At 45.4% G+C, this 25,759-nt stretch overlaps 2 protein-coding genes and 1 long non-coding RNA gene across 4 annotated transcripts in view; 1 reads left to right on the top strand and 2 right to left on the bottom strand.

Annotated features, from left to right (window-relative positions):
- The window catches only part of LOC309846545, a 762,900-nt gene that overhangs the window by 24,117 nt on the left and 713,024 nt on the right, over positions 1-25,759 (bottom strand). The window lies entirely within an intron of this gene.
- PDCL (phosducin like) lies at positions 4,724-13,279 on the top strand. 2 transcript variants are annotated; one of them, XR_014301978.1, is made up of 5 exons: positions 4,724-4,930; positions 6,386-6,562; positions 8,952-9,133; positions 10,957-13,127; positions 13,166-13,279. XR_014301978.1 is itself a non-coding variant. In XM_082695597.1 (4 exons), exons 2-4 carry the CDS (start codon positions 6,391-6,393, stop codon positions 11,506-11,508), a joined length of 906 nt encoding a protein of 301 aa, XP_082551723.1. In that variant the 5' UTR covers positions 4,724-4,930; positions 6,386-6,390; the 3' UTR covers positions 11,509-13,279. The 2 variants fall into 2 exon arrangements, 1 of the variants encoding a protein (XP_082551723.1); XM_082695597.1 differs by having other exon boundaries at positions 10,957-13,279.
- The window catches only part of LOC309847244 (uncharacterized protein), a gene marked incomplete at both ends in the record, with an annotated part of 33,741 nt that continues 31,735 nt past the window's right edge, over positions 23,754-25,759 (bottom strand). The window contains one exon of the mRNA XM_082697190.1: positions 23,754-24,749. Within this exon, the coding sequence (XP_082553316.1) occupies positions 23,754-24,749 (996 nt within the window). The remainder of the gene's footprint in view (positions 24,750-25,759) is intronic.

The raw sequence follows: 25,759 nt of genomic DNA, 5'->3' as shown, positions 1-25,759 counted from the left end.
GTTATTCCAAACAGTCCTCATGCTGCTTAATGTCACTCCAAAGTGTCTCTAGACCTTTAATACTTCTATAAGAAAAAAAATCCCACGGCTCCTAAGTGGCTCAGTCGTTTAAGCATCTGATTTAGGCTTAGGTCATGATCTCAGGGTCCTGGGATGGAGCCCTGCCTTGAGGTTGGGGGTGGGAGGCACGGCTGTGCGGGGAGGGGCGGGGGTGGGCTGTGAGGATGGAAGCGTGCGTCTCTGCACTCACCAGGGAGTCAGCTTGTCCCTTCCCTCTTCTTCTACCCCTCCCCACCCCCAGCCCCAGTTGGATTCTGCCATTAGCACTGAAGATGCTTCTGCTTCTCTTGCCCTCTCGCTCTGCCCCTCCGGAACTCCTCACTTACTCTCGTGCGTGCTCTTTTTCTCCCTCTCCCTCACTCCCTCTAAATTAAATAAATAAACCTTAAAAAAAAAAAAAAAGTGACAGGGACAAATTGTTCTAAATCTACAAAAATTTTGGTGGAAAACTCAGTGGAAGACCAAATCCCATTTTATGTCTTATTATCATAATCCAGATAAATTCTAAGGGTAGAGCAAGACCTGAAACCCATCATGTGTCAAGGCATTTAAGCATCTTTATATGAATTTCATTCAGTTACCTCAAAACTTCAAATATGTTTAATAACCGTTTGAAATTTTTCGGTTGGCTCAAGATTTTCCCTTGATAAAAGGCAAATGCTTTAATAGTCACAAAACAGCTATGGATTTTGGTTTTCCCGCTAAGAAATACTCCCTTTTCCTTTTTTTTTTTTTTTAAGATTTTATTTATTTTATTTTATTTATTTATTTGACAGAGATAACAAGTAGGAAGAGAGGCAGGCAGAGAGAATGGGGAAAGCAGAGAGCCGGATGTGGGGCTCCATCCCAGGACACCGATATCATGACCTGAGCTGAAGGCAGAGGCTTAACCCACTGAGCCACCCAGGTGCCCCAGAAATACGTTCAATATACTCTTTGGATAAACAAACAAAAGCACTACAAGTAAATCACCTTAAGAACTATAAATTACACATGGTATTTCTATTAGACAGAAATGTTATTGTCCAAACCATCCCCAAATTCTGCTACGTTGAGCAGTCCTGTTGAATATCGCTAGGTAACTAACTCACATAGACATACTCCTGACAGATGTCAAACTATATTCCCAACAAGGACACCACTAGATACATCCCTCAGTCATATATACCCAAGAGAGTGAATATATTAAGAGACATAAATGAAAATCAGCCTTAAAACTGTACCAGAAGGGGGGGAGCCTGGGTGGCTCAGTGGGTTAAGCCTCTCCCTTCAGCTCAGGTCATGATCTCAGGGTCTTGGGAAGGAGCCCCACATCAGGCTCTCCGCTCGGCAGGGAGCCTGCTTCCCCCTCTCTCTGCCTGCTGCTCTGCCTACCTGTGATCTCTCTCTGTCAAATAAATAAATAAACCTTAAAAAAAAAAAAAAACTGTACCAGAAGGGACAATTTCAGGTAGTATTAACTCCAAAGATTTTCTTTGAGAAAGAGAGAGAGATTGAGAGAGAAAGCACAAGCAGGGTAGGGAGGAGCCAAGGCAGAGGAAGAGAGAGACTTCCAAGCAGGCTCCATGCCTAGTGCAGAGTGGGACATGGGGCTGATCCCAGGACACTGAGATATAACCCAAGCCATAATCAAGAGTCAGACGCTTAACCAACCGAGACACCTCCCAAAATTATCCTTTAGAACTCTAGAACATACACATATAAAGTTCTATATAAAAAGTCTGCCTTCCAGTTCTTACTCACCTCTGCCCCTTGAAGATAACCATTCTGTTTCTTACATATTCTTTAATGTTTTTCTTTGAGCAAATATAAGCAAATAACATCATTTGTCTATATATATTTTTTAAAGATTTTATTTATTTATTTGTCAGAGAGAGAGAGAGCACAGGCAGACAAAGTGGCAGAGGGAGAAGCAGGCTCTCTGCAAGAGCAAGGAGCCTGATGTGGGACTCGATCCCAGGGCGCTGGGACCATGACCTGAGCCAAAGGCAGCCGCTCAACCAACTGAGCCACCCAGGCGTCCCTATTTGTCTATATTTTTTATGCAGAAGGCAGGAAACTAATATGTAATGCTCTCCACCAACTTGCCTTTTTTTTTTAAACTAAATACTATGTTCATGCAAGTATATTGAAAGGATGAACTTCCAGCAGTGGAATTTCTGAGCTAAAAAACTATTAAATCTTTAAAAGTATTTTTTATAGTTTGTTGATTCTCTCTAATGTTCAAACAGCAAATATATAATTCACAAGGTATTTATATTTTTTATACTATTGAATACCTTGAGCCAGATTCTTCTGAAAACTTTAGTCAGTCATTCACTGTTCCCTAAGTTCTTTTTTAAATTAACACATAGTATATTATTAGTTTCAGAGGTAGAGAATTCAGTGATTCATCAGTCTTATCTAATACCCAGTGCTCATTATATCACATGCCGTCCTCAATGTCTATCACCCAATGACCCATCCCCACCCACACCCCCCTCCTCTCCAGGGACCCTCAGTTTGTTTCCTATGATTAAGAGTAAAGGTATATATTTTTGTATTATTGACTAATGTATCTCATATGTAAGAGTTAGATCAATTTACACCTCACCTGCAATGTATTCCCCATACTCTTGCTGTTATCAAACTTTCTGATTTTTAACAATTTGAATGGTGGTAAATGGTATCTGAGCGGATTTTTTCTTTTGGAGATAAGAACAGGGAAAGCACATTAGCAGGCTGTAGAAAGCAAGTTTGTATCTGCAGGGGAGACTGAGGGGAGGTCATTGCCAGAAGAGTCCTTTACTAAGCTGGAGGAGCAGAAGCCACTGCGGCAGTGAGTCATTTAATAGGTACAGATGCAGGAGGTTGTTGGTAGGTTTTGAGGGTGGACACAAGTACAAGTCTCTTTTGATTGCTTCTGATTGTTTTGTTTGTTTTGAGGCGTCTTCAGCTCCTGACTGCTTCTGTTTTTTAGGCGAAATAAGAACCAAGGTCATAAACTGAACCAGGAGAGGGGAGAGAGCACTGAGGATTTGAGAAAAGAGATGTGAATTGTTCCTTTCAGTGAATGGGAGGGTAACCTGCCCAGGGAAACAAGGATCCTTGGGTAGCACTGAGAATTACAGCCTTCAATTTAAAGTGAAAAAGAAAAAATTTTTTCGTTAAAATTTTATTTACTTATTTATTTGAGAGAGAGAAAGAGAGAGAGTGGGAGAGCAAACCAGGGGGAGCTGCAGAGGGAGAGAGAGAAGTAAGTAGAGGGAGAGGGAGAAGCAGGCTCTCTGCTAAGGAGGAAGCCCAGGAGGGTGATCCCAGGATCCTGGGATCATGACCTGAACCAAATGAGCCACCCAGGTGCCCTCAAATTTTGAAGGACAAAGCACTACCAGGGATGAAGAAGATCCTTGCTTCAGGGAGATGTCAGAAAAACAGAATTAAAAGCAAATACACCCGGGGCGCCTGGGTGGCTCAGTTGGTTAAGCGACTGCCTTCGGCTCAGGTCATGATCCCGGAGTCCCGGGATCGAGTCTCGGGATCGAGTCTCGGGATCGAGTCTTGGGATCGAGTCTCGGGATCGAGTCCCGCATCGGGCTCCCAGCTCCATGGGGAGTCTGCTTCTCCCTCTGACCTTCTCCCCTCTCATGCTCTCTCTCTCTCAAATAAATTAAAAAAAAAAATCTAAAAGCAAATACACTCATGTAGTATTCATTTAACAGGTATTAATGGGGAATCTGCCTCAGAGAAGCTCGGTTGCTGGGTTCTGGCTTGTCACCTAGGGCAGATCACAATCATCCTCCGGCTGGCTGCCGTTCAACACACAAACCTGATTACGTTAAGATGATTCACTCTGCAAACAAAAACACCAAAGTCACCATAAGGTCTCCATAGGATGAACTGTTCTTAAATTTGGGGAGCGAAGTTCTCACTCTTGATAGCCTGAACCAACAGCTTCTTAGGAAAATGCGCACATATACCAATTTCCAGACAATTTGCAGGACCACAAGTTGAGGATCTCTCCCTCAAATTAGGAGCCCTATTTTAGAGTGTATTGTTTTAGGGTTATTTTGGATGATTCAGTTTGTACAAAAGCTTTCTATGAATTACTTTATGGCTGTGTATTGGACACTTAATAAGGACTCAATTTGAAAGCATTTTAGATTTTTTAAAAAGTTGCAAAAGTAACATGGACTTCTATATTCTTCACCCTGAATAGTCGAAGGTTAACATCTTACATAACCATAGTACAATTATCAATACTGCCGATACACTATTATTGTTAATAAACCTTATTTCATCAGTTGTCCCGTTTATGTCCTTTTTCCGTTCCAGGATCCAATTCAGAAATTCACCAGCGTTGTCAGGGTCCTGGCTTTTTTTCTTTCCTTTTTTTTTTTTTAATGCAAGTCTGTGTGTTTTGGGGCAAAATACTTTACGTCTCTGAGTCTGTCTTGTTTTAAGGGCCGCGATGTGATTAAGAAGCAATAAGAAACAGAAGTGGAATGGTTTCAGAAATGTCAAAGATAACTAAACAAACTTTTCTTGGTATTATAAACTAGGTACGTACAAGGTAACTTTTCTTTTAAATTAAAACAAAGCCGACTGAAGAGTGCTACCGACGTCGAGGTGTTTTGTCCCAAAGAAGGACCCGTAGCATTTCCCTCAGCCCCGGAGGAGGCCTTCCCTAATTGGGCAGCGTGCGTCCGCCCGACCACAGGAAGGCCGCCTCATTGGTTCGCGCAGTCGGGACTCCGGCGGCTTTTCTCTTAGAGCTCAAGGCGCTGACCCACTTCTCTTCCTCCAACCCAGCGCGTCCTTCCTTCCGAAGTGCCCAGAGCTGCCGGCCCGAAAGGATCCGGACTGAGCTAGGCGGGGTAACTGCACTGAGGTCAGTCGGCAAGAAGCGGCGGGCATGGACACGGGTGGGAGGTGATGTCTGCGCGCCCCTCGGCCCCTACGGCCGCCGCGATTCCCATGCTCCGCCCCCCTTCTCTGGTCCCACCTCCATTAGGTTCCCCCAAAAGTTCCGCGCGCCCCTCTGCCGCCCTTCCGCTGGCCCCACCCTCACCGCCCCCTGCGACCCCGCCTCCTCCACCCGCCCTTCCGCTTTTCTCAGCCCCACCCCCGATTCCTCCCCTCAGGAGCCCCGCCCTCTCCGCCGGCCCCGCCTTCTCCGGGAGCCTCTCCACGAGCCCCGCCCTAGCCGCGTCCTCTTCAGAGGCCCCGCCCTCACCGAGCGCACCCCTGGCGAGTCTCTCCGCCCATCCTGTGCAGTCCGAACCGCTCCTCGTCTCTTTTAAGTTTGGTTCTGGCCCCCCGCGGCCCCTCCTCACCCCCAGACCCCCGTATATGCACGTTTCTTTCCATCAGCCCTGCCTTCTGTGCACATTCCCTGTCTGACTACTGGGGTCTCGCGTTCCCGCGCCGACCCGGACTGCGTCCGTCTGTGCTTAGTGAATGGTGCGGAGACCTTGCGCTGGACCTTGGACGCCCCTGCTTTCAGCAACCCCTTGCCTCGTGGGGGAGCCACGCTGTAGCGGAGTTTGACAGGCCCTCCCTTCCTCTAATGAAGGAAGCATGTTTGCGATGCTTAGAGGAGGGACTCAAGTTGTCACCATGACTTCTGGAAGGGCAAGCTGGCCTCTGAGGAGCTGAGCAGTACCTTTCTCCCCAGGTGCCCTTGGCATCTTCTGTTGCAGAGTCTTGGCTCCAACCATTGCCTTTTGAACTCTTGGGAATTAGTAGGATCTTGTCAGGGCCCTTCTTTTAACCAGAGTTGGTAGGGCTTTCAGAGCGCATCCATCCACAGGGTCACTGAGCTCTTCAAGGAAGTTGAAGGCAAGGGGACAGATGAGTGATTGACCTAGACCAACAGTGACTCTGCGTCATACTCTTGATGCTGCTCTTTGGAGTTTTTCCTGAGGAATCTGACCCAGTTTACAGTTACCCAGCAGTCGTAGTCGATTAGGAAATCCTAAAAGTATGTGTAGGTGAAACCTCTAGTCAGTAAGTAGATTCCTTCAAGCCAACACGCTGGTACAGCTATGGTATACGGAAGACAGTGACCGACACCCTCCCTCTGGTGGAGTCGGGTACCCTGGGGTCTGATCCCAGCTCCACCATTTGCTGGTTCTTGGCACCATTTGCTGGTTCTGAGCTTCAGTTTTACCTTCTGCACAAAGAGCGTGATTGACCCGGTCACCCAGGGTGATGGCATGGATGGCATGCTTAAGAAAAAAAAATCAGTTTTCGGGTCTTAAAAATAGTAGGATCTTAGCATAAGTGAGTCCCTAGTCCGTTGTCTGTCTGGTTCACACCACCAAAGATACGTTGCTTCCTTCAGGCATCATGACGACCCTGGACGATAAGTTGCTGGGGGAGAAGCTGCAGTACTATTACAGCAGCAGTGACGATGAGGACAGCGACCGCGAGGACAAGGATGGAGGCAGGGGTGCGCTGGCCGGCACTTCGATGCCTGCAGATGCTGAGTTGGCAGGCGAAGGCATCTCAGTTAACACAGGTACTGGACATCTCTAAGCTCTGGGATCGGGTTTAACAAATATCCGTGAAATATGTATCTCCTGGTCACTTCTCTCTAATTCCAGTCTCACTCCTATTCTTGTGTCATCATGTCCCTGTGTGTGCTTCTAGCCATTTCAGTGCACAGTGCACACATGTGTGCACACCATACACAGACTGTGAACACAGACTGACTTGCTTTTGAATCCGGCTTCTCAAATTCATAGTTGTTTGATATCACAGAAGTCATAGGTATCCATACTATGTGGTGGTATAGACTCCTAGAAATGGCATATTTACACGTTTACATTTTGATATTTCCAAATTGTGGCCATTAAAGGGGCGCTGTTTTACATGTAACCAGCAGTGTGGTTTTCCCCATACACGAGCCCTCCTGCTGTGTTATCAGAATCTGGGATCTCTGCCTCCTGCTGAATAACAAATGGTAACTCACTGTAGTTTTATTTTCTATCTTTTTCAAGAGGGATGTTGAGCCTTTTTAACTTTAAGAGCTATTTTCCTATCCTTTACTCATTTGTAAAATTTGGTGGTTGGTGTTTTTTTGGTGGGGGGGCTATATAGTAAGGAAGCTCATCTGTGGTATGAGCTGTAACTATTTCTCCCAATTTGTTGTTTGTCTTTTGATTCTTTGTTCTTTTCCTGGCAGGAAACTTTTATTTTTATGTGCCTGAAAGCATTATTTTATACTTTCTTACTTTTGTTTCTTACTGAAACATTCTTTACTCCGGGATTACAAAAAGATTCTCCCATGCTTTTTCTTAGTACACTCATGATTTCTTTCTTTCTTTCTTTCACTTAAATGTTGATTCATCTGGAATTCATTTTGGTGCAAGGAATGTGGTAGGGCCCTCTTTTTGTCTTCGTATTGCTACCCAGTGGTTTCAACACTAAATAGTGAATAAATCATCTTTTTTCTGTTGCTTTGAAACATCAGTTTTATCATCTACTGAATTCCTCCCTGTAGTTGTGTCTTTACCTGCACTTCGTAGTCTCTTGCATTGATTTGTCTTTTACTGTGCTATATCACACTGTTTTTCATTACTGTGTTACAGGGTTCAGTATCTAGTGGGGCTGGTTCCACCTCAATACTCTTCTTTGTCATCATTGTCCTAGCTTTTTTTGTTTTTTTTTTTTAAAGTAGGCTCTATGCCCAGCGTGGGGCTTGAACTCACAACCCCAAGGTCAAGAGGCACATGCTCTACTGACTCAGCCAGCCAGGTGCCCCTTAACTTTTGCTTTCTTATTTTTCCAAAACAAATTTAGGAGAATGCACACATGGGAATGCATTAAGTATATAGATTAATTTAGGGTTAATTGGCACCCTTGTGATGTTGGGTCTTCCTGGTCAGGAATATGGTATTGCTTTTCCATCCTTCTTTGTGTTTCTTGGTAGAACTTTAAAGTTTTCTTCATAGAGATTTTTATATTTTTTTTCCTGTGGTAACAGAGGTCCTCCAGACCTCAGTGGCTTGTGATAGCGAAGGTGTGTTTCTCAGATGTGTTATAAGCTACTGGTGTGGGTCAGCAGCAGCCCTGCCCTTGCTTCATTTATCTGCCACAGGGTTGAAGGAGCAACCCTGGACCAGGACGTGCCTTTTCATGACCAAGTCTAGCGAGCAAGAGAGGACTGTTGAAAACATGTAACGGCTTATAAATATTTTGCTTAGGATTCATTGGCCAAAGCAAGTCACATGGCCAAGCCCAACATCAGTGAGCCAGGAATGCATATACTCATACCGTAAGAGGCCCTACAGATCACATGGCAGGGGGCAGGGAGGCTTGGGGGCAACCTGACTAACAGAATAACCTGCCACAGTCTTGTTATAACAATCTGGATAATACAGAATGTATGAATGTAGAATGAAAAAAGTAGTGGTTCTGTCCCACTAGTCCCCTTGGGTCCCCTTACCTAGAGACAGCCTCTGTTAACTGTTGCCATCTCCTTCTAGTTCTTTTTCTGTGAACACACAAAGGTACGTGTGTATAAAGAAATGTCCATACATATGTACACACACACACACACATAATTCCTTTTCCAAAAAGTGGACGATCCTACCATGATATTGTTCTGCATTTTGCTCTCCCTTTTTTTGGACCTAATGTATTTGAGCATCTTTCATGGCAGGGAACATAGAGCTACCTCACTCTTTCTACAAGTTGCCTTATTTTCCTCTGAGTAGCTAAATCATGATTTATTTAGTGCCCCTCCTGATGTTGGGCCCTAGCTCGTCCATTTAATCAGGGCAAGCCACGCTGCCCTGTGTGCCCGTCACCGTGCCCCCAGAGGAGCAGGCTCCGGCCGCATGTGAGCAGGCCCGTAGTCCTCTGGCCACTCTTCTCGGTCACCTCCACATTCACCCCCCACTCAGGTCCAAAAGGGGTGATAAATGACTGGCGCCGCTTCAAACAGTTGGAGACAGAGCAGAGGGAGGAGCAGTGCCGGGAGATGGAAAGGCTGGTCAAGAAGCTGTCCATGACCTGCAGGTCCCATCTGGATGAAGAGGAGGAGCGTCACAAGCAGGAGGCGCTGCAGGAGAAGCTTGGTGCGAAGGTAATTAGCAGCCTCCCCCACCCACGCCCCAGGCTTTTCTCCGTAGGGCCACTGGCGCCCCGTGGGGATGGTGGGGATGCATCTTCCATTCTGAGTCCGGCCTGTCGTGGGTTAGGTGAGGTCAGCGTCTCTACCTCACAGTGCTCTCGGGGTACAAAGCCCAGTGCAGAGCCTGGCCCATTAACAGTGCTCAGTAAATGGGAGTTTTCTGTCCTTTATTGAGGCCTTACTTTGGGGCAGGAATAAGCCTCTGAGGTCGGTGGTATTATCCCTGTTTTACCGTTAATGCAACCGTTAGTTCGAGGTGAGGGGGGCCTTGGCTCAGGGTTTGCAACCAGTAAATGCTGATGGGAAGTAGGATCTCCAGCCAGATTTTTTTGCTTTTTGTGATGCTGCTCTGTTTCAACGGAAGCCTGTTCATGAGAATTTAGTGGAATAAGGCCACACAGTAGAAGCAAATGGATACTTTGGAAGATATTTGGGACTAGATCCCTGACTCTCTTATTTTCCCCTGTATCAAAAGGACCATATAGACGCCCCACCTGCCCTCTGAAGATGGATGAATGTCTAGGAGTGCCCGAGATCATTTGGCTATTGCCAAACAGCTCTTGGCTGGAAATTACTGGCCAGGATCAGGGAGCACATAAGGGGATTAAGAAAGGAGTCATTTTCCTGGAGCAGGAGAAGGATTTGGGGGCATGAGACTTTCTGACCGCAACAGCTCAGAAACAGCTCTTTCTGAGCAGTTCCGGTCGGAAAGAGCCACTCTGGCAGGCCCAGATGGACTGGAGAGTTGGGAGCTGGGGGGAAGGATGGTGCTGGCCGTGATGCAGAAATGTCCATTCTGATCTACTGTTGTCCCCTGGCCCACCATCTATTCTGTGCCATACTAGGCAGAGCTAGGCGCAAGGATGTCTTGCCATACCAGGCCAGGAGAAGGAAGATACTTTCGTAACATAAGCTGGCTTCAGGGCAGTGTGCCCACAGCTCCCAGGGCTTTCGTATACTGAGATTAGAGCAGATGAAGCAACGTATCACATGACCACATGGAGCAGTTGAGAGAAGCTGTCCTTGTCCTGCTGGATTATGTGCCATAGAACAGAGCCAGAAACTGGCTCCATGCCAGAAACACGGAAATTAAGCAAAATATGGCACTTTATGTGTAATTCTTAAAAAAAAAAAAAAAGACACTTAGAAACATGAGGAAATATTTATGATGTAATGATGCCAAGTGGCAAAAGCAGGTTATGGCTTCACTGGTACACCCACAGCTGCTGTTATAAAAGCAAAAATAATTTCAGCTTGTGACTGGTAATAAAAAGCAACATTCAGTTTTAGAGAGTATATGTGACTGTGTGTTTTGTGGGCGGGGGGGCTGCAGAGCAAGAACGTGAGTGTTCTTTTTAAATTCCTTACTATCCTGTTGTCTTCTTACCAAAAATGACACAGTGGGTAAAATAATTAATCCATTGTCAAGACTGACCAAAAAAAAAACCAAGCTTATGAACTGATATTAGCTGCCTTTTTGGGTGGAGAGGCGTCATAACGCAGTAGTTCCAAGATTGGGGTTTTACAAAATCTAGTTTCAATCCTGGGCTCGTACCTTCTTGAACTGGCGCCAAAAACTCAAGGTTATTATTATTATTATTGCAAGATGGGGGCAATGAAAGTTCCCTCCTGATGGGGTTCTCGGAAGAGTCCTGCGGGCTTTCATGCATACAGAGCACTGAGTAGGGTTCCTCGCGTCCCGTGAGCCCGGGTGCATCCTGCGAGCACAGAGTCGGGTTTGTGTGGCGTCTGCTCACTTGCCGGTCGTCCTACAGATGACTCTGAAGGAGTTCGCCATGATGAACGAGGACCAAGACGATGAAGAGTTTCTCCAGCAGTACCGGAAGCAGAGGATGGAGGAGATGCGGCAGCAGCTTCACAGAGGGCCCCAGTTCAAGCAGGTTTTTGAGATCCCTAGCGGAGAAGGGTTTTTAGACATGATTGATAAAGAACAGAAAAGCACCCTCATCATGGTCCATATTTATGAGGACGGCATTCCTGGGACCGAAGCCATGAATGGCTGCATGATTTGCCTTGCTGCCGAGTACCCAGCTGTCAAATTTTGCCGGGTGAAGAGCTCGGTTATTGGGGCCAGCAGTCGCTTCACCAGGAACGCCCTTCCTGCCCTGCTGATCTACAAGGGAGGTGAATTGATCGGCAATTTTGTTCGTGTCACTGACCAGCTGGGGGAAGATTTCTTTGCTGTGGACCTTGAAGCTTTTCTACAGGAATTTGGATTGCTCCCCGAAAAGGAAGTCTTGGTGCTGACGTCTGTGCGTAACTCTGCCACCTGTCACAGTGAGGATAGCGATTTGGAAATAGATTGAACTGCTAGTCTAATTGCATAGATTTCTCATTGTTTAGGCTGGAAGACACATGGCTGTGTATTTGTTTTTGTTCCTTCCTGTGTTGTGTGGCATCTCAGCTGTTCTTTGTAGTCCCTTTTATTATCTGTAAAGTCAAGAAATTCTTAGATTAAATTGGAATGCTGAATCACCTTGTGGCTAGCAGCAGTGACTTAAAATTGTGTAAACAGGAAGCCAGGCTTTTGAACTGTTTACCTAAGATTCTCCAGCATGACATCTCTGTTACTGTTTCTAGTCAATATTTACATAACATCCTAAAGACAGTGTCCGAGAAATTGTCTTCAGATGGTCTCAGAGGTCTCTGCCAGGCCTGGGATATAATTCTATAGTTAGTGTGTTCTTTGCAACATAAATAGTGTGTCTCTTTCATCAATGATCATAAATTATATTTACTTGTAATCAGATCCATAGTCCTGGAAGGCAGTTACATTTTTACCCTAGACCCTCTTCTCTACCAGGGTCTATTTTAAAGCTTCCCGACAATGGATGTTGGCCCCATCAAGAGGGGTGACCTCTGCTGTTGGAGCCAGTGTCCCGCTCAAGCATTATTAGGTTTTGAATAGGAGGAAAGATTGATACTGACTGCCCTCTTGATGCTGAAGGTCAGCTTGATTTAGAAATCAGAGCTGGTTTGGAGCTAGGAAGTCTTTTGAAAGGAGGATCTATCTCTTAAGATAACTCCTGCTCATTTCTTTGTCTGTCTTTCTCTTATTTAACAATGTAAGTTTTTGTTTTAATGTAGCTTTTTAAAAAGCTTTTCTTTTTTTTTGGATACTGGAAAAATAATATTTAACAGAGGAACATTTGCCAAAATACAGAAGTGAAAATAAGAAAGAATAATATCTAATTCTACCGCCTATCTGCCGCCTAGGGTAAAACACTATTAACATTTTGGCATATTTCCTTCCATTGTATTTTCTTTGTATATGTAGACATTTTGGTTGTGTTTAAACAAAACAATGGGATCATTCTGAACATACTGTTTTATAGTATGGTCAGCTAATATAGATCAAACTTTTTTTCCTGTCATTGAATAACCTACAACGTTTAAAAAATGGCCATTGATATTCCACTATGTAGATGGCGCTGTAATTTGCTTGGTGGTTGTCTCTTAAAAAGAAAAGCAGCAAAGACTTTTTACTACGGAAGTAATAGATGTCCATTGTAGAAAATGTAATAAAAATTATGGTTAAAAAGTGATTTTAAAAGTCCTGTAATTCTGCCAATCAAAAATTATCCACTTTATCATTTTTATAGGTAGCCTTCTAGTCTTTTCTATTCGTATTCATATTTATAATAATGATTGTCATTTGAATGCTTTTCACTTGTTTTTTACTTAAAACGGCGTACATTCTAAGGTCGGGGAGATGTAATCTGGAATTAAAAGATTAACTTTAAAATTCATTTTTGCTTTTCCTGGTTATTCAAGAGTGGACTAAATGTAGAAGGATCTTGAAAATATCTTTCGTGCTTTATCAGTAGGAGGAAAGTGTACGGTTTATCTGCTTTAAAAAGCTCACTGTAGAAAGCGTGGAAGAAGTAGAGACAACTGTTGTCAATGTTCTCGTTTATTTCCCTCAGTCTTTTTTTTTTTTTTTAGTGTTTTAATAACATCGAGAACTTATTGGATTTAATTTTGTGTTCTACTTTATTTAATATTATATCATAACTACTTCAATATGTTATAAAAATTCTAAATAAATAATTCTAATGGCTTCATAATACTCCATCATATCGATATACCATGATTGATTTAACTAGTTCCTTAATATTGGGTATTTAATTTTTTTTTTTTTTTTGAGAGCACACATGCATGAGTGGTGAGAGAGGGGAGAGGGAGAGAGAGAATCTTAAGCAGGCTCCACGCCCAGTGCAGAGCCTGATGTGGGCCTTATCTCATGACCCTGAGATCATGACCTGAGCTGAAACCAAGAGTCGGATATTTAACTGCCTGAGCCACTCAGGCGCTCCAGTATTGGGTATTTAGATTCCAGTTTTTCATTAAAACACTTAGCATCTTTGCATTTGGGGCTGAAATGTTAGGTTGTTCTCTTGTATAGGTTTCTAGAAGAGGAGTTCTTGGTGGGTGGGCAAGAACATTTACAAAAAAAATTTTTTAAAGAGAAAGAGAAAGACTGCCCGAGCAGGGGGAGGGGCAGAGGGAGAGAGAGAGAATCCCAAGCAGATTGCAGAGCATGGAGCCTAACTTGGGGCCTGACCTCATGACTGAGATCACAACCCAAGCCGAAACCAAGAGCCGGATGCCCAACGGATTGAGTCATCCAGGTGCCCCGCATAATAGTTTTTAGAAACCATCTTCTGCTCCTTTTGGAAATGAAAATACCACTTGCAGAACCTTCACTTTGCTTTTCAAGAACAGAGATTCTAGAATAAAATGCACAGACATGGATGGGGAAGTTTTCAAGTACTAAATCTCTTACTCAGGTATAGTAGAAATAGCAGGGCCTCAGGAGTCAAGAAAGATCTGCATTTGAATCCTGTCACTGCTGTAGCTCCTCGTGAGGACCTCGGCATCTTGAGGCTCAGTTTCCTCACCTCTGCAATGGGAACACTATGCTTCACCTCTTCCGGGATAGCGGTTCTCAATGCGTGTTCCTGCAGCAGAGCAGTCAGCCTCACTAGGGAACTTGATCAAAATGCAGATTCTCCACCTCCACCCTGATGCACCGACTGCATCAGCAATGCTGGGAGTGGCCCAGCACACTCCACAAGTCCTCCAGGTGACTCAGACTCATGCAGGTGTGAGAATCACTGATGTACAGATTGAGGTGAATGACAGCAGTAATCACAAAACAGCTTATTTGAGTAAGGGAGGAAAGGAGTGTAAACAAGACGCTCAGTTTTTCTTTTCCTCTTGATGTGATTCTCGTTTTTAGCCATGGAAAGGAGGAAAGGAAAGAAACGGCTATTTGTCTGTCATAAGCTCTGTCCCTGTAGTATCCAGATTGCACTTTCTTCCAAAACGAGAGTCTGGGAAGGCACAGGCGTTGTTTTCCTTCCAGTGTGTGGTGTAATCACTCTTCATTCCAGGAATGATAGGCTAACATTTACTGGCTTTGTGGGCAAGATGCTGAACCCTTCTGTGCCTCAGTGTCCTGATCTGTGAAATGGGGATGAGTAACATGAGTCCTTTCGTACCAACTATTTAGAACACAGCCTTCAAATAAGTTTTTATCATCCCCAGTGCCCATTACTGTGCCTGATTCTTGCTAAGGACCAATAAACATTTAATAATGTTGGCTAACTGAACATAATTAAAAATAAATAAATACGGCACCTTGGTGGCTCAGTGGTTTAGGCCTCTGCCTTCGGCTCGGGTCATGGTCTCAGGGTCCTGGGATCCAGGCCTGCATCGGGCTCTCTGCTCAGTGGGGAACCCGCTTCCCCCTCTCCCTCTGCCTGCCTCTCTGCCTACTTGTGATTTCTCTCTCTTTCAAATGAATAAATAAATAAAATCCTTAAACAAAAATAAATAAATAAATAGATAAAATATAAAAATAAAGGACATATTATATTGGCCCACTGAATACCAACAACCTTTCAAGGTAGGAAATAAATAGTAACTTTTCAGACATGGAGAAGCCAAGACTTAGCAGGATTAAGTGATCATTCCAGCTTGTGGGCGGGGCAGGGTATAAAATCTGGTCTGTGTATTTCCAGAATGTATACCATTTCCACAATGTCGTGTTAGTTCTGCATGGAGGAAGCAAATGATCAAGGGACAATAAAACAGATCAATTTAAAAAAGAAAAAGTGGGGGCACCTGGGTGCCTCAGTCAGTTAAGTGTCCGACTCTCGATTTCAGCTCAGGTCATGATCTTGGGTTGGTGGGGTCCAGCCTAGCGTTCGGCTCCCTGCTCAGCAGGCGTCTGCTTGAGGATTCTCTCTCTCCCTCTGCCCCTTACCCTGCGCCCCCATACAAAATCCTTCTCTCAAAGTAAATACATAAATTTAAAAAAATAAATAAAAAAGAAAAAGTGGAGAGAACAGGTTGGAGGAAGAAAATTAGGGAGAAAATTTTAGGAGAACAAGGAGTTAAGCTGGGTGGAGCCCAGGTTCCTGGTCCTGCCTGTGTTTCATGTCAGAACCTCTGCCCATCCGGGCTGTGGCTTTGACCTGCTGGGGGTCCTCCCCTCCCTGCCAGGACGCCACAAAGTCATTCCCCCAAAAGTCTACCCAGAACCATACTGCCAATGCCTGTCCACTGTTGGTGACAGTGATCCAGAGAACAGTGAACATGAACTCTAGCTCTCTCTTGGCAGCCAGCTCTGTTCCCCAGACAAACCTCTTCCTCTCCCCAGACCTTAGCTTCCCCATTTGTAAAATAAGAGCTAAATTATATGCTCTTTTAAGACCCGTTGGGCTCTCAAGTTTTATGAATTCATGCATTTTTGAAAATCACCTCATATTTTGAAAACTTTGAAAACTACAGGAAAATGAAAAGAATATTACAGTTAATACCTGTATAGCCTTCACTTCATTTTACCCCTAACATTTTGCTACACTTGGTGTATCTCTGGTTGTTTTTTTTTTTTTTTTTTTTTTTTTGTGGAACCTTGTTAAGTCTTTCCTGTCTCTTTAGGAAGAAGCAGTCACACCATTGCACGTACTTCTAGGGGTTATGACAACACTGATTAAGAAAAGTTTTGAGGGAGGCCCCCCACCCCAGGGTGGCTTAGTCGATTAAGCATCCAACTCGTGATACCAGCTCAGGTCATGATCTCAGGGTCCTGAGATCGAGTCCCATGTAGGGGAATCAGCTCGAGATTTTCTCCTTCTGCCCCACCCCCAACTCATGCACTTTTCTTCTCTAAAATAAATAAATACATCTTAAAAAAGAAAAGTTCTTTCTTTTTGAGGGCTCAATGCCTGACTCCAGCAAAAACTGGCCATGGCTTTGCTTTCCCACCTAAGTGGGATAACAGTAGTTTGTTTGACAGGCCCATGAATTAATGCCAGTAAAGTAATTAGCACTTTGCTTAACACAAAGGAATGTCTCAGTAAGTCATCTACTGTTTTCATGCTATCATTTTGTATTTCTTTAGTTCATTGAAAAATGTGGGTTTTTTTCCTAAGTGTGGTTAGAATGACCTTTTCTCCCTTTCCTGTAGAGTAACCCCTTCTTCAGTGTTTGTGGTTGCCCCAGTTGAATTGTAAGTATTTGTTTACACAAAATACCATGAAGTATTTGGGGACAGGGACTGTTTTCCTGTTATTTCTGGTTTCTGATTAGAGTTTATGGAAGCTCACGTTGGCTGCTTAAGTGGGGAAAATCGCCAAGGCTGAAGTACGCTGAAATTCACATCAGGGTAGAAGGCTCTCCGCTATGCTGCTTTTCCAGAAATGTTACATGTTTTTGATCGGAGGTGAACTACCTATGCTCCCTGAAGCAGGTTACATTCCAGTGAAACCCTCTGCCTGGGCAAAGCAAGAGGAAATGCCAGTTGTAACTTGGTTTTGGCCACATGGTGGCAGCAGAGGCGAGGGAAAGAATAGTTTCGTTGCCGTTGGTAAGCCCAGCCACAGACTTCCGTATTTAGGGGCTGAAGGAGATGCTTCCTACCGTGGACCAGTCATTTTAGAGAATTTGTTTTTCGGAAAGAGAACCAGAAAGTATTACATGCACACACTTTATTAATGAGTAACAGAGAAAACAAAATATTAGTTGATGAATACAACATGCGTGCACTTAACTTCCATATTATGGTCCGTATTAAGACTGAGAGAAAAGCTGGCCCAGGAAGAGAAGAGGAAAGCAGGGACGCTCACTAGTCCCCAGTGGACAGTCCCAAGCTCCCTAGTTCAGAGCACAGGCTTTGTGTTCAAATCCCAATCCTGCCACTGATCCCCCAATGACTCTTGTCCCCTCCCTGTGATGGTGCAAGTGACCAACATATATTGAGACTTACCGGGTGCCAAGTCATTACTCTAAGCACTTCAGTATTTATTTAACTATTTTTTAGTTTTTTAATTTAACTTTTTGAAAGTAAACTCTACTGCCAATGTGGGGCTTGAACTCATGACCCCAAGATTAAGAGTCACATGCTCTACCAACTGACCCAGCCAGGCACCCCTATTCTGAGGACTTTATATATATTTTCTTGGACAATTCTCACAACAACCCCGGAGAGATACTATTATCCTCATTTATAGTTAAGCAATATGCCTGAGGTCAACCAGCCGATGAAGAACGATGTCAGGACTTAACGTGCCCAGGAACTCAGAGCTCAGAAGTCAGGATCTTAGTATTGCTTGGCATCCTTACCTCTGCACAGGCTATGATGATGTCCACCCAGAAAGGCTGCTGGGAAGAGATGAGGGGTTCCTGCCCCGTGGTTGGTGTTATGCACTGAACTAACTAAGACACTGATTCCTAGTAATTTCTATACATTCAAGAGAGGATAGAGAAATAGGACACCTCAAACTTACCTGGAAGGAGAGTTGGGAAGAATCACAGAATCCTCTGGCCTTTGGGGTTCATGGTGGACCTTGCTGTCCATATTTTCCAGAGCTGTGTATTTGCTACATCCTTTGCACTACCTCTGAACACTTCCCATGTAAGCACAATCTTTCTAAAGGCAAGGATGCTGTCTCCCTTTTGGCAAGCTCAAGTTTTATAGCATATAGGGCCAGGACTCTGTGAGTGTGCCTGGGAGGCCACCTGCACCAAAATCTCCGAAGGTACTTATTTAAAATGTGGTTCCAGCCCTCACTCATGACCCTCCAATGCAGCATGTCTGGGGGTGGAGGGTAGAATATGCATTTTACATAAACAGGTCAGGTGATTCTGATGCACAGCAAATAGATTCAGACTAAGAAGGGGATAAGGGGAGGGCTTTTAATTCCTCATTTCAGCCCAGAGCCAGATCTCCATTCAAATATTGATTCTACTGCTTTGTAGCTTGGAGCCTTGGGCAAGTTACCTCCCTGGGCTGCAATTTCCTCATGGGGATAATAATGTGGGCTGCACAGTATTTTTATGAGGATTAAATGGTATGATGAAGGCAAAGCCACCAGCACGAAATCTGGCCTATCATTAAGTAGCTTTCTACCTTGTCATTGTGGTTTCCGAGGTCTGTGGTTACTGGATTTTGTGATGCATGTGGTGATGGTCTTGGTCATGGTTTTACCAAATGTTGGTTGTTTTGTGGTCCTTGGAGAGGAAGGGGTGGAAATAGTGTCTCTGTGTGTGTGTGTGGGTGGGGGGTGTCTGGCTACTTGCCAAACAGAGAGTTATTTGATTAGTTTTGCTCATCTTATTTTTTCCAGCTTTCGTCAATTTCTGTTTTCCTTCCCACAAGAGGAGAGGCGCTGACAGTGTTCCAGTGTGGTTTGAATTTAAGTGTAGGAATGAGCATAAAAGTCTCCAAAGAAAGGAGCTAAGAGATGAACCTGACTCTGTGCAGAGAGAAGGTGGACTTGGTTATGAGAACTGAAAGGGGGAGCCGTGACTCCTGTTTCCGGGTGCTCCTGGTCCAGTGGAAAAGCATAACTCCTACTCTCAAAGAATCCTCTGTAGATTCATGCTTTGGTAGAGCAATCCTTGGGACATTAAAGGGGTTGGGACATGCTGTGTTGGGGATAAAGGAAAATATCAGAAATAACTCTGGGAGCTTCATCAGGTTGCTATTACTATGTAACATCACCCAAAAACTCAGTTGGTTAAAACATGCGTCATTTATTTTCAGTCCTGTGTCTTTGGGACAGCTGGGCCCTGGCTGATCTTGGCTGGGCTGCTCTCACATCTACAGGTTAGGTAGGGATTCAGGTTAAGTGACTCTGCTTGATGTGTCTTTCATCCTTCTCTGTGGCCAGTGGGCTAACTGGGCATGTTCTTCTCAGGGCGCTGAAAAATGCAAGAGAATAAGCCCCGTATTGTAGCTTCTTTTCATACCTACTAATATTCTATTGACAAAGCAAGTTATGTGGTTGAGCCCAGAGATATGGAGGCAAAGTCATGTGGCCAAGGGCATGGGTTCAGGGATGGGTGAATGGGGGCCATTGATGTAATTGACGAGATTCCTCCATGAATTTCCTCAACTCTGCTTCGATCTCAAGTCCTTGCTTCCTCTTAGATGCTGCTATATAGCACTTCATACCTGTCTTCTGGCTTGGATCATAATCCATGCTACCATTATGTACATGAGTGCAAGAGCTGTGTGCATAGTCCTGGTGCCTGGTAAGTAATAGTAAGAGAAAGAAGACCGCGAACAATGGAAGAGAGGAGGAGCCAGTGACAGAAATGAGAAAACAGGAGAGGTGCATAAAAGTAAAGGGAGTGGAGGAAAGACACTGAAATAGACGTGAATGGTGTGAGTTAAGGAATCATCTGAACTAAGCAGCTGGCTCTATCAGTTGCCTGAAATATTGATCTATCCCAAGTATTTAAAGCAGCCATATCTGCATTGAGAAGGAGTCTTGTGTTCTTATTTTTCATGTGTACTAGTTGCATTTTCCTGGTGGCAGTCCTTGCATGAAAGGTTATATAGGGTTATAGAAATTTCCTTTTTTTTCCCTTTTTTTCTCCTATTTTTTTAAATTAAATTTATTTATTTTCAGGATAACAGTATTCATTATTTTTGCACCACACCAAGTGCTCCATGCAATCCGTCCCCTCTATAATACCCACAACCTGGTACCCCAACCTCGCACCCCCCCAGCCACTTCAAACCCCTCAGATTGTTTTTCAGAGTCCATAGTCTCTCATGATTCACCTCCCCTTCCAATTTCCACCCCCCCAAAAAAGAAATTTCCTTTGTACCCGGAGAGGGAGTAATCAATTTACCATTTATGATTGGAGTCTCTTTCCCTACTGAGATATCTCCAATTGCTGCACCTTTGAAACAAGGCTGCCTTGCTTTATAATGCAGGAATATTGCATGAGAAGCAAGGGTATAGAGGCAGACTCAAACTCCTTTCTTGAAATGCAGTTGTTTGGTTTTTTTCTTAATGAGGTGGGCCATAGTGCTCCATGTTATTTTGAATAAACTGAAAAGTTGAACGTATTGATTCTGGGAGGGTGGGCTAGATCTATTTTAAAATGGCCGGAAGTCACTTCAGGACAAAGTCAAGGATATGGTGGGTAAGAAGCAGGTTTCCGTGTGCAGCATAAAGACTTTCTGAAGAGGGACTGCCATGAACATTGAAAAACCTCTAGGGGGATATTCTTTAGTGGATTTACGAACTCCTCTGTAGTCTTTCTGGAGTTTGGAGAGGGATTTATCCTCTTGTCTTCATGTCAATGTCAGCTGAGAGGTCTACCCAAAGTAAAGCAAGAGGCTAGATCTAGGTAGGAGTGGGTTGGGGATGGGGCCCAGGGACCCACATGCCTGGTGACTGCCATTCCCTTCTCTTGCCTGTCCTACTGGGGGTCTGGAAGTGGAGCACCCTTCCAGGGTGTGACTAATTCTTTGGGATGACACCTGGGAGGGATGACCAGGACAGGGCTGGTGGTCCAGAAGAAGGAAGTATTGGCAATCTCCCAAACCCCACTGTGTCCCTCTCCCCTTATGCAGAAACATCACCCGGACAAAGATCAGAAGATAGACAACGCAACAGCATATTGCATACGTATTCTCTGTGCCAGGTTCTAGAGACACCAAGGGAACTCAGATAAGGTCCCTCATGGTCAGCTCATAGGGTGTGTCCAGGTCCCTCGGGACACACCCTCTTCCCTTGGTTAGGGCTGATGGTGCAGGTGTGGAATGGTTGTTGAGCCTCACGACCAGTATCTTCGTGAAACTTCAGAGAAGGCAGAGGGAGGATGTGGGTTGTGAAGCAAGGGGCAGGTGACTGGGAGAGTAGCAAAGATCTGGCATCACATCATGAGCAGATAATCTGGGAGTGGATGGGTGGAAGGGGGACCAGGAAAAAGTGGCCTCAGTGTCAGTGCAGGGCGAGTTATGGAGTCTGGTGGGCTGAGCGAGGAAGCCTGAAGGTTACCACCTAGTGTGTGTGACTTGGGCAGGTCCCTTAACCACTCCAGGCCTCATTCCCCCAGTGTATCAAATGAAGGGATTGGATTAGACTGGGGGGCCCTTCGGGGAGGTGGAGGAGAAGCATCAAGGAAGTAGAGAAGGTGCCTTTGATTCTCATTTCACCTAGACTGTGCTGCTTTTTCCCCTTTCAGTTTTATATATGTTTCTGTGTCAGTTTATTAGAAAAAAAAAAGTGTTTTTAAGATTTTATTTATTTGGGGATGCCTGGGTGGCTCAGTTGGTTGGACGACTGCCTTCGGCTCAGGTCATGATCCCGGAGTCCCGGGATCGAGTCCCGCATCGGGCTCCCAGCTCCATGGGGAGTCTGCTTCTCCCTCTGACCTTCTCGCTCATCCTTTCTCTCACTGTCTCTCTCTCTCAAATAAATAAATAAAATCTTAAAAAAAAAAAGATTTTATTTATTTGTTTGACAGAAAGAGATCACAGGTAGGCAGAGCAGCAGGCAGAGAGAGAGGGGAAAGCAGGCTCCCTGCTGAGCAGAGAGCTTGATGTGGGGCTCGATCCCAGGACCCTGAGATCATGACCTGAGTCGAAGGCAGAGGCTTAACCCACTGAGCCACCCAGGCGCCCAGAAAAAACAAACATTAAAAAAAAAAATTTTGTTTTTTGCTTTGTTCTGCTAAAACTGCTAAAGATCTTTAAGCTCTTTTAATTAATTAATTAGTTAATTAATTAAGATCAAACAGCATAGTGTAGCAGTTCCTGAACCAGGTGGTGGCAGGCTTGTGAGTGGGACCTGGAAAGGCCCGTGGGTAAGCCAAGACTGCTACAGCCCTCCTCCTCCCTGGAAGGGGAAGAGCCCAAAAGGGGAGAGTGTGTGGGGTGGGGAGGGGTGGGTGTGGATTTCTTGCAGAGCTGTGGATATAAAAAAAATAAACTTATTTGGTAAAAAATTGGGCATATCATGAAGCCTTTCAGACCCCAAATGTGTCCTCACCAGAGCCAGTGCACCTGCCCGGGTCTGGGATTTCTTCTTGCAATTTCTTCCACTGAGGCCCCCAAACCTGGGGTCTGGATTCTGTGGGATCCTTGTTAAATTGCACCTGCGCACCTCCAGCTGCAGAAGAGCTTGTTCTGGTTCTGCTACCGACTCGTCTGCCATCTCGGAGCTTCAATCCTCCTTTGTCAAGTGGCAGTAAGAATACCCTTGCTTTGGGGCGCCTGGGTGGCTCAGTGGGTTAAGCCGCTGCCTTCGGCTCAGGTCATGATCTCAGAGTCCTGGGATTGAGTCCCGCATCGGGCTCTCTGCTCAGCAGGGAGCCTGCTTCCCCCTCTCTCTGCCTGCCTCTCCATCTACTTGTGATTTCTCTCTGTCAAATAAATAAAATCTTTAAAAAAAAAAAAAAAAGAATACCCTTGCTTTGTGTGGGTAAAAGCAAACGAAGGGCTGGCCCATGGTAAAGACTTAAAGACCACCTCTTCCACCTGCCACCCGTCCCTAATGCCCGCAGCCCAGCCCTTCTTTCCTGCTTTGGTTCATTTCATGAACTTAACCGTGCATGCCCACTGCACGCACCTTCCGCAGAATTCCTGGTGTAGCCGACAGGTGGCGTCATAGTAAACAAGTACAATAACAAAGAATTTGAAGTGTGCACAGCTTCTAAATGCTGATCAGCATAAAAATAGATGATCATTTATTCATCTCAGATGTCCGGAGTGCCTCCTACCCACCCACCAGACTGGGTACACTGGGAGAGGTCAATCCCTTGACGCATGGGTATGTGAACTTTTGTCCGTGTCCCAGGCAGTTGAGAAGTCAATTATTTGGGAATACATGGTGATGTGATGGAAAATAAGGTGCCAGTTCCCCCACAGCAAGACCTGGGGATCTGCACCCTCCCTTACAGCTTTAGATCGTCAGAAAATGGTAGTATGCACCCTAAGTGCCCGGGAGTGAGTGTTGGAAGAAGGAATGATGAGGAAGAATGGGCACAAGCTTTGCCACCTAAAATCATGTAAACGTGGAAAAGTCCATTCTTGTCTTTGAATCCAGTTTCCACGTCTATGAAACAGGATCATAATATCCGCTTTCCTGGTTTTTGTGGGAATAACGTATGATCAGGCAAGGCTCTGCTTCGCAGCAGGTGATAGCTATGACTATGATTTTGGAAAAAGCATAGAACAGATGATCACATTCTTGAATTGTCCCTGTGGGTGATGCAGTCTCTCCTTGGCGGGATCTGGGGCTTAGGAGTCCGCAGCTGAGATCCTCCGTCTGGGGCAAAGGGCTCGGAGCGCTCCCTGCACATCGCGGTTCCGGAGACTGTAGATCACAGGGTTTAGCATGGGGGTAACCACAGTGTACATGACCGTGGCCACTCGGCCCCGCTCTGCCTCATACCGGGATGTGGGCTGGAAGTAGACGGCGATGACTGTCCCGTAGAAGAGGCCCACCACTGCCAGGTGGGAGCCACAGGTGGACACAGCCCGGAGCCTCCCAGAGGCTGAGGGCAGCCGGAGTACTGCAGCCGCAATGGCCCCATAGGAGGCAAGAATGAGCAGGAAGGGAGTGACCACCACCGCGGCGCCCTCGGTGAAGATGAGCAGCTGAATGTGGCGGGTGTCGGAGCAGGAGAGCCTTAAGAGAGGCTGGTGGTCACAGAAGAAGTGGGGCACTTGGTGGGAGGCACAGAAGGACAGGCGAGCCATAAGCAGGATATGCAGGAGGGAGTGGAGGTGGGACACCAGCCACGCGGTCGCCACCAGGGCTGTGCACACGGCCCGGGACATCCTTGTGGCATAGTGGAGAGGGTGCCGGATGGCCACATAGCGGTCATAGGCCATGGCGGCCAGGAGACAGCTATCGGTCACACCCAGGGCAAAGAAGAAGTACATCTGGGTCAGGCAGCCAGCCAGGGAGATGGAGCGGTCATGGGCCAACAAGTTGGCCAGCATCTTGGGGACAGTGACGGAGGTAAAACAGAGATCAGCAAAGGACAGATGGGCCAGCAGGAAGTACATGGGTGCGTGCAGGGCTGAACTGGCCCGGATGGCGGCCACAATGAGTCCATTACCCAGGATGCCTGCCACGTACAGGACCAAGAAGAGCACGAAGAGAGGCCGCCGCTGTCCAGGAGTTGTGGTCAGTCCCAGTAGGATAAATGGGGCTTCCTCCGAGGACTCATTGGTAGCATCCATGGCTGGGCTGGTTCTTCCCCTACTCCTGGGGCATCTCCCCAGTGTCTAGGAAAAGGGCGAAGTGTGACTACATTTCTCAAGGCTTTGGCGTCATGGGTTTGGCGTCAGCCAGCCCTGGTATTACACACAGGTGTGACTGTGGGCAAGTCACGTCACTGCCCGAACCCTCTTCCTTTCTGCTTTAGGTTTCCCATCTGTAGGATGAGGGAACTGAACTAGGTGATCTTCTAGGCCACTTCCAACCCAGATACTTTGTGATCTTAAGCAACAATAGAATAAAAGGTGTTGCCCAGGATGGAGGCTGGAGCAGGAAGAAAGTATGGAAGAAAAGACAGAGGGAGGGTCCACACAGCAGGTAAGAGTTCTGTCCACGAGGCACTCATTTCCACAAAGTAAAAATGGGGCAAAACAGAACAAAACAAGATAGGAGGGAGGACCACACGTTTCAGAACCCCAAGGATAAAGAGAAGAACCCCAACTTCTCAAGGGGATAGAGCACAAGGATCTAATGATGTTCTCATAACCGGACCTGCCTTCAGGTGTTCCACTGGCAGCGGATGATAGAACACAGTTGAGCAAGATCTTCAGATTCTGAAGGAAAAAGGTGTATTGAACTTAGAATTTGATGCTAAAGCAAAATAATAATCAAGTGTGAGAGAAGAATTAAAGGTATTTTCAGACTTGCCAAAAAAAAAAAAAAAGAAAAAAAAAAAAGAACAAGAATCGGGATGGCTCCCCATATAGCTTGGAGAACTTTCCCCATGAGATCAAGTACTCTTTGATAATCAATGCCCAACCCTTTGAGAGAAACTGGCACAGACAGACAGATGCACCAGCCAGATGGCAATTTGTTTTACGTCTCTCATTTTCCCCCATCTGTATCTGTTGCAGAAACCTTGAGAGAGGGGTTTTAGCACAAGGTTTGCTGGAGGCTTTGCTGAGACCATCCCTGCAGGGGAATGATCTCCTAATTTCTTCCTGTGTCCTTCTCTATTAAAAATATAAAATACTGTTATGCTGAAAATAAAAAATAAATTAAAAAAAATTGTATTCTA

The sequence above is a fragment of the Mustela nivalis genome (assembly GCF_964662115.1).
Source record: "Mustela nivalis genome assembly, chromosome: 13".
Classification (NCBI taxonomy): Eukaryota; Metazoa; Chordata; class Mammalia; order Carnivora; family Mustelidae; genus Mustela; species Mustela nivalis.
Note: the sequence above shows the minus strand (reverse complement) of the source record. Positions and strands in the feature narration are given on the sequence as shown.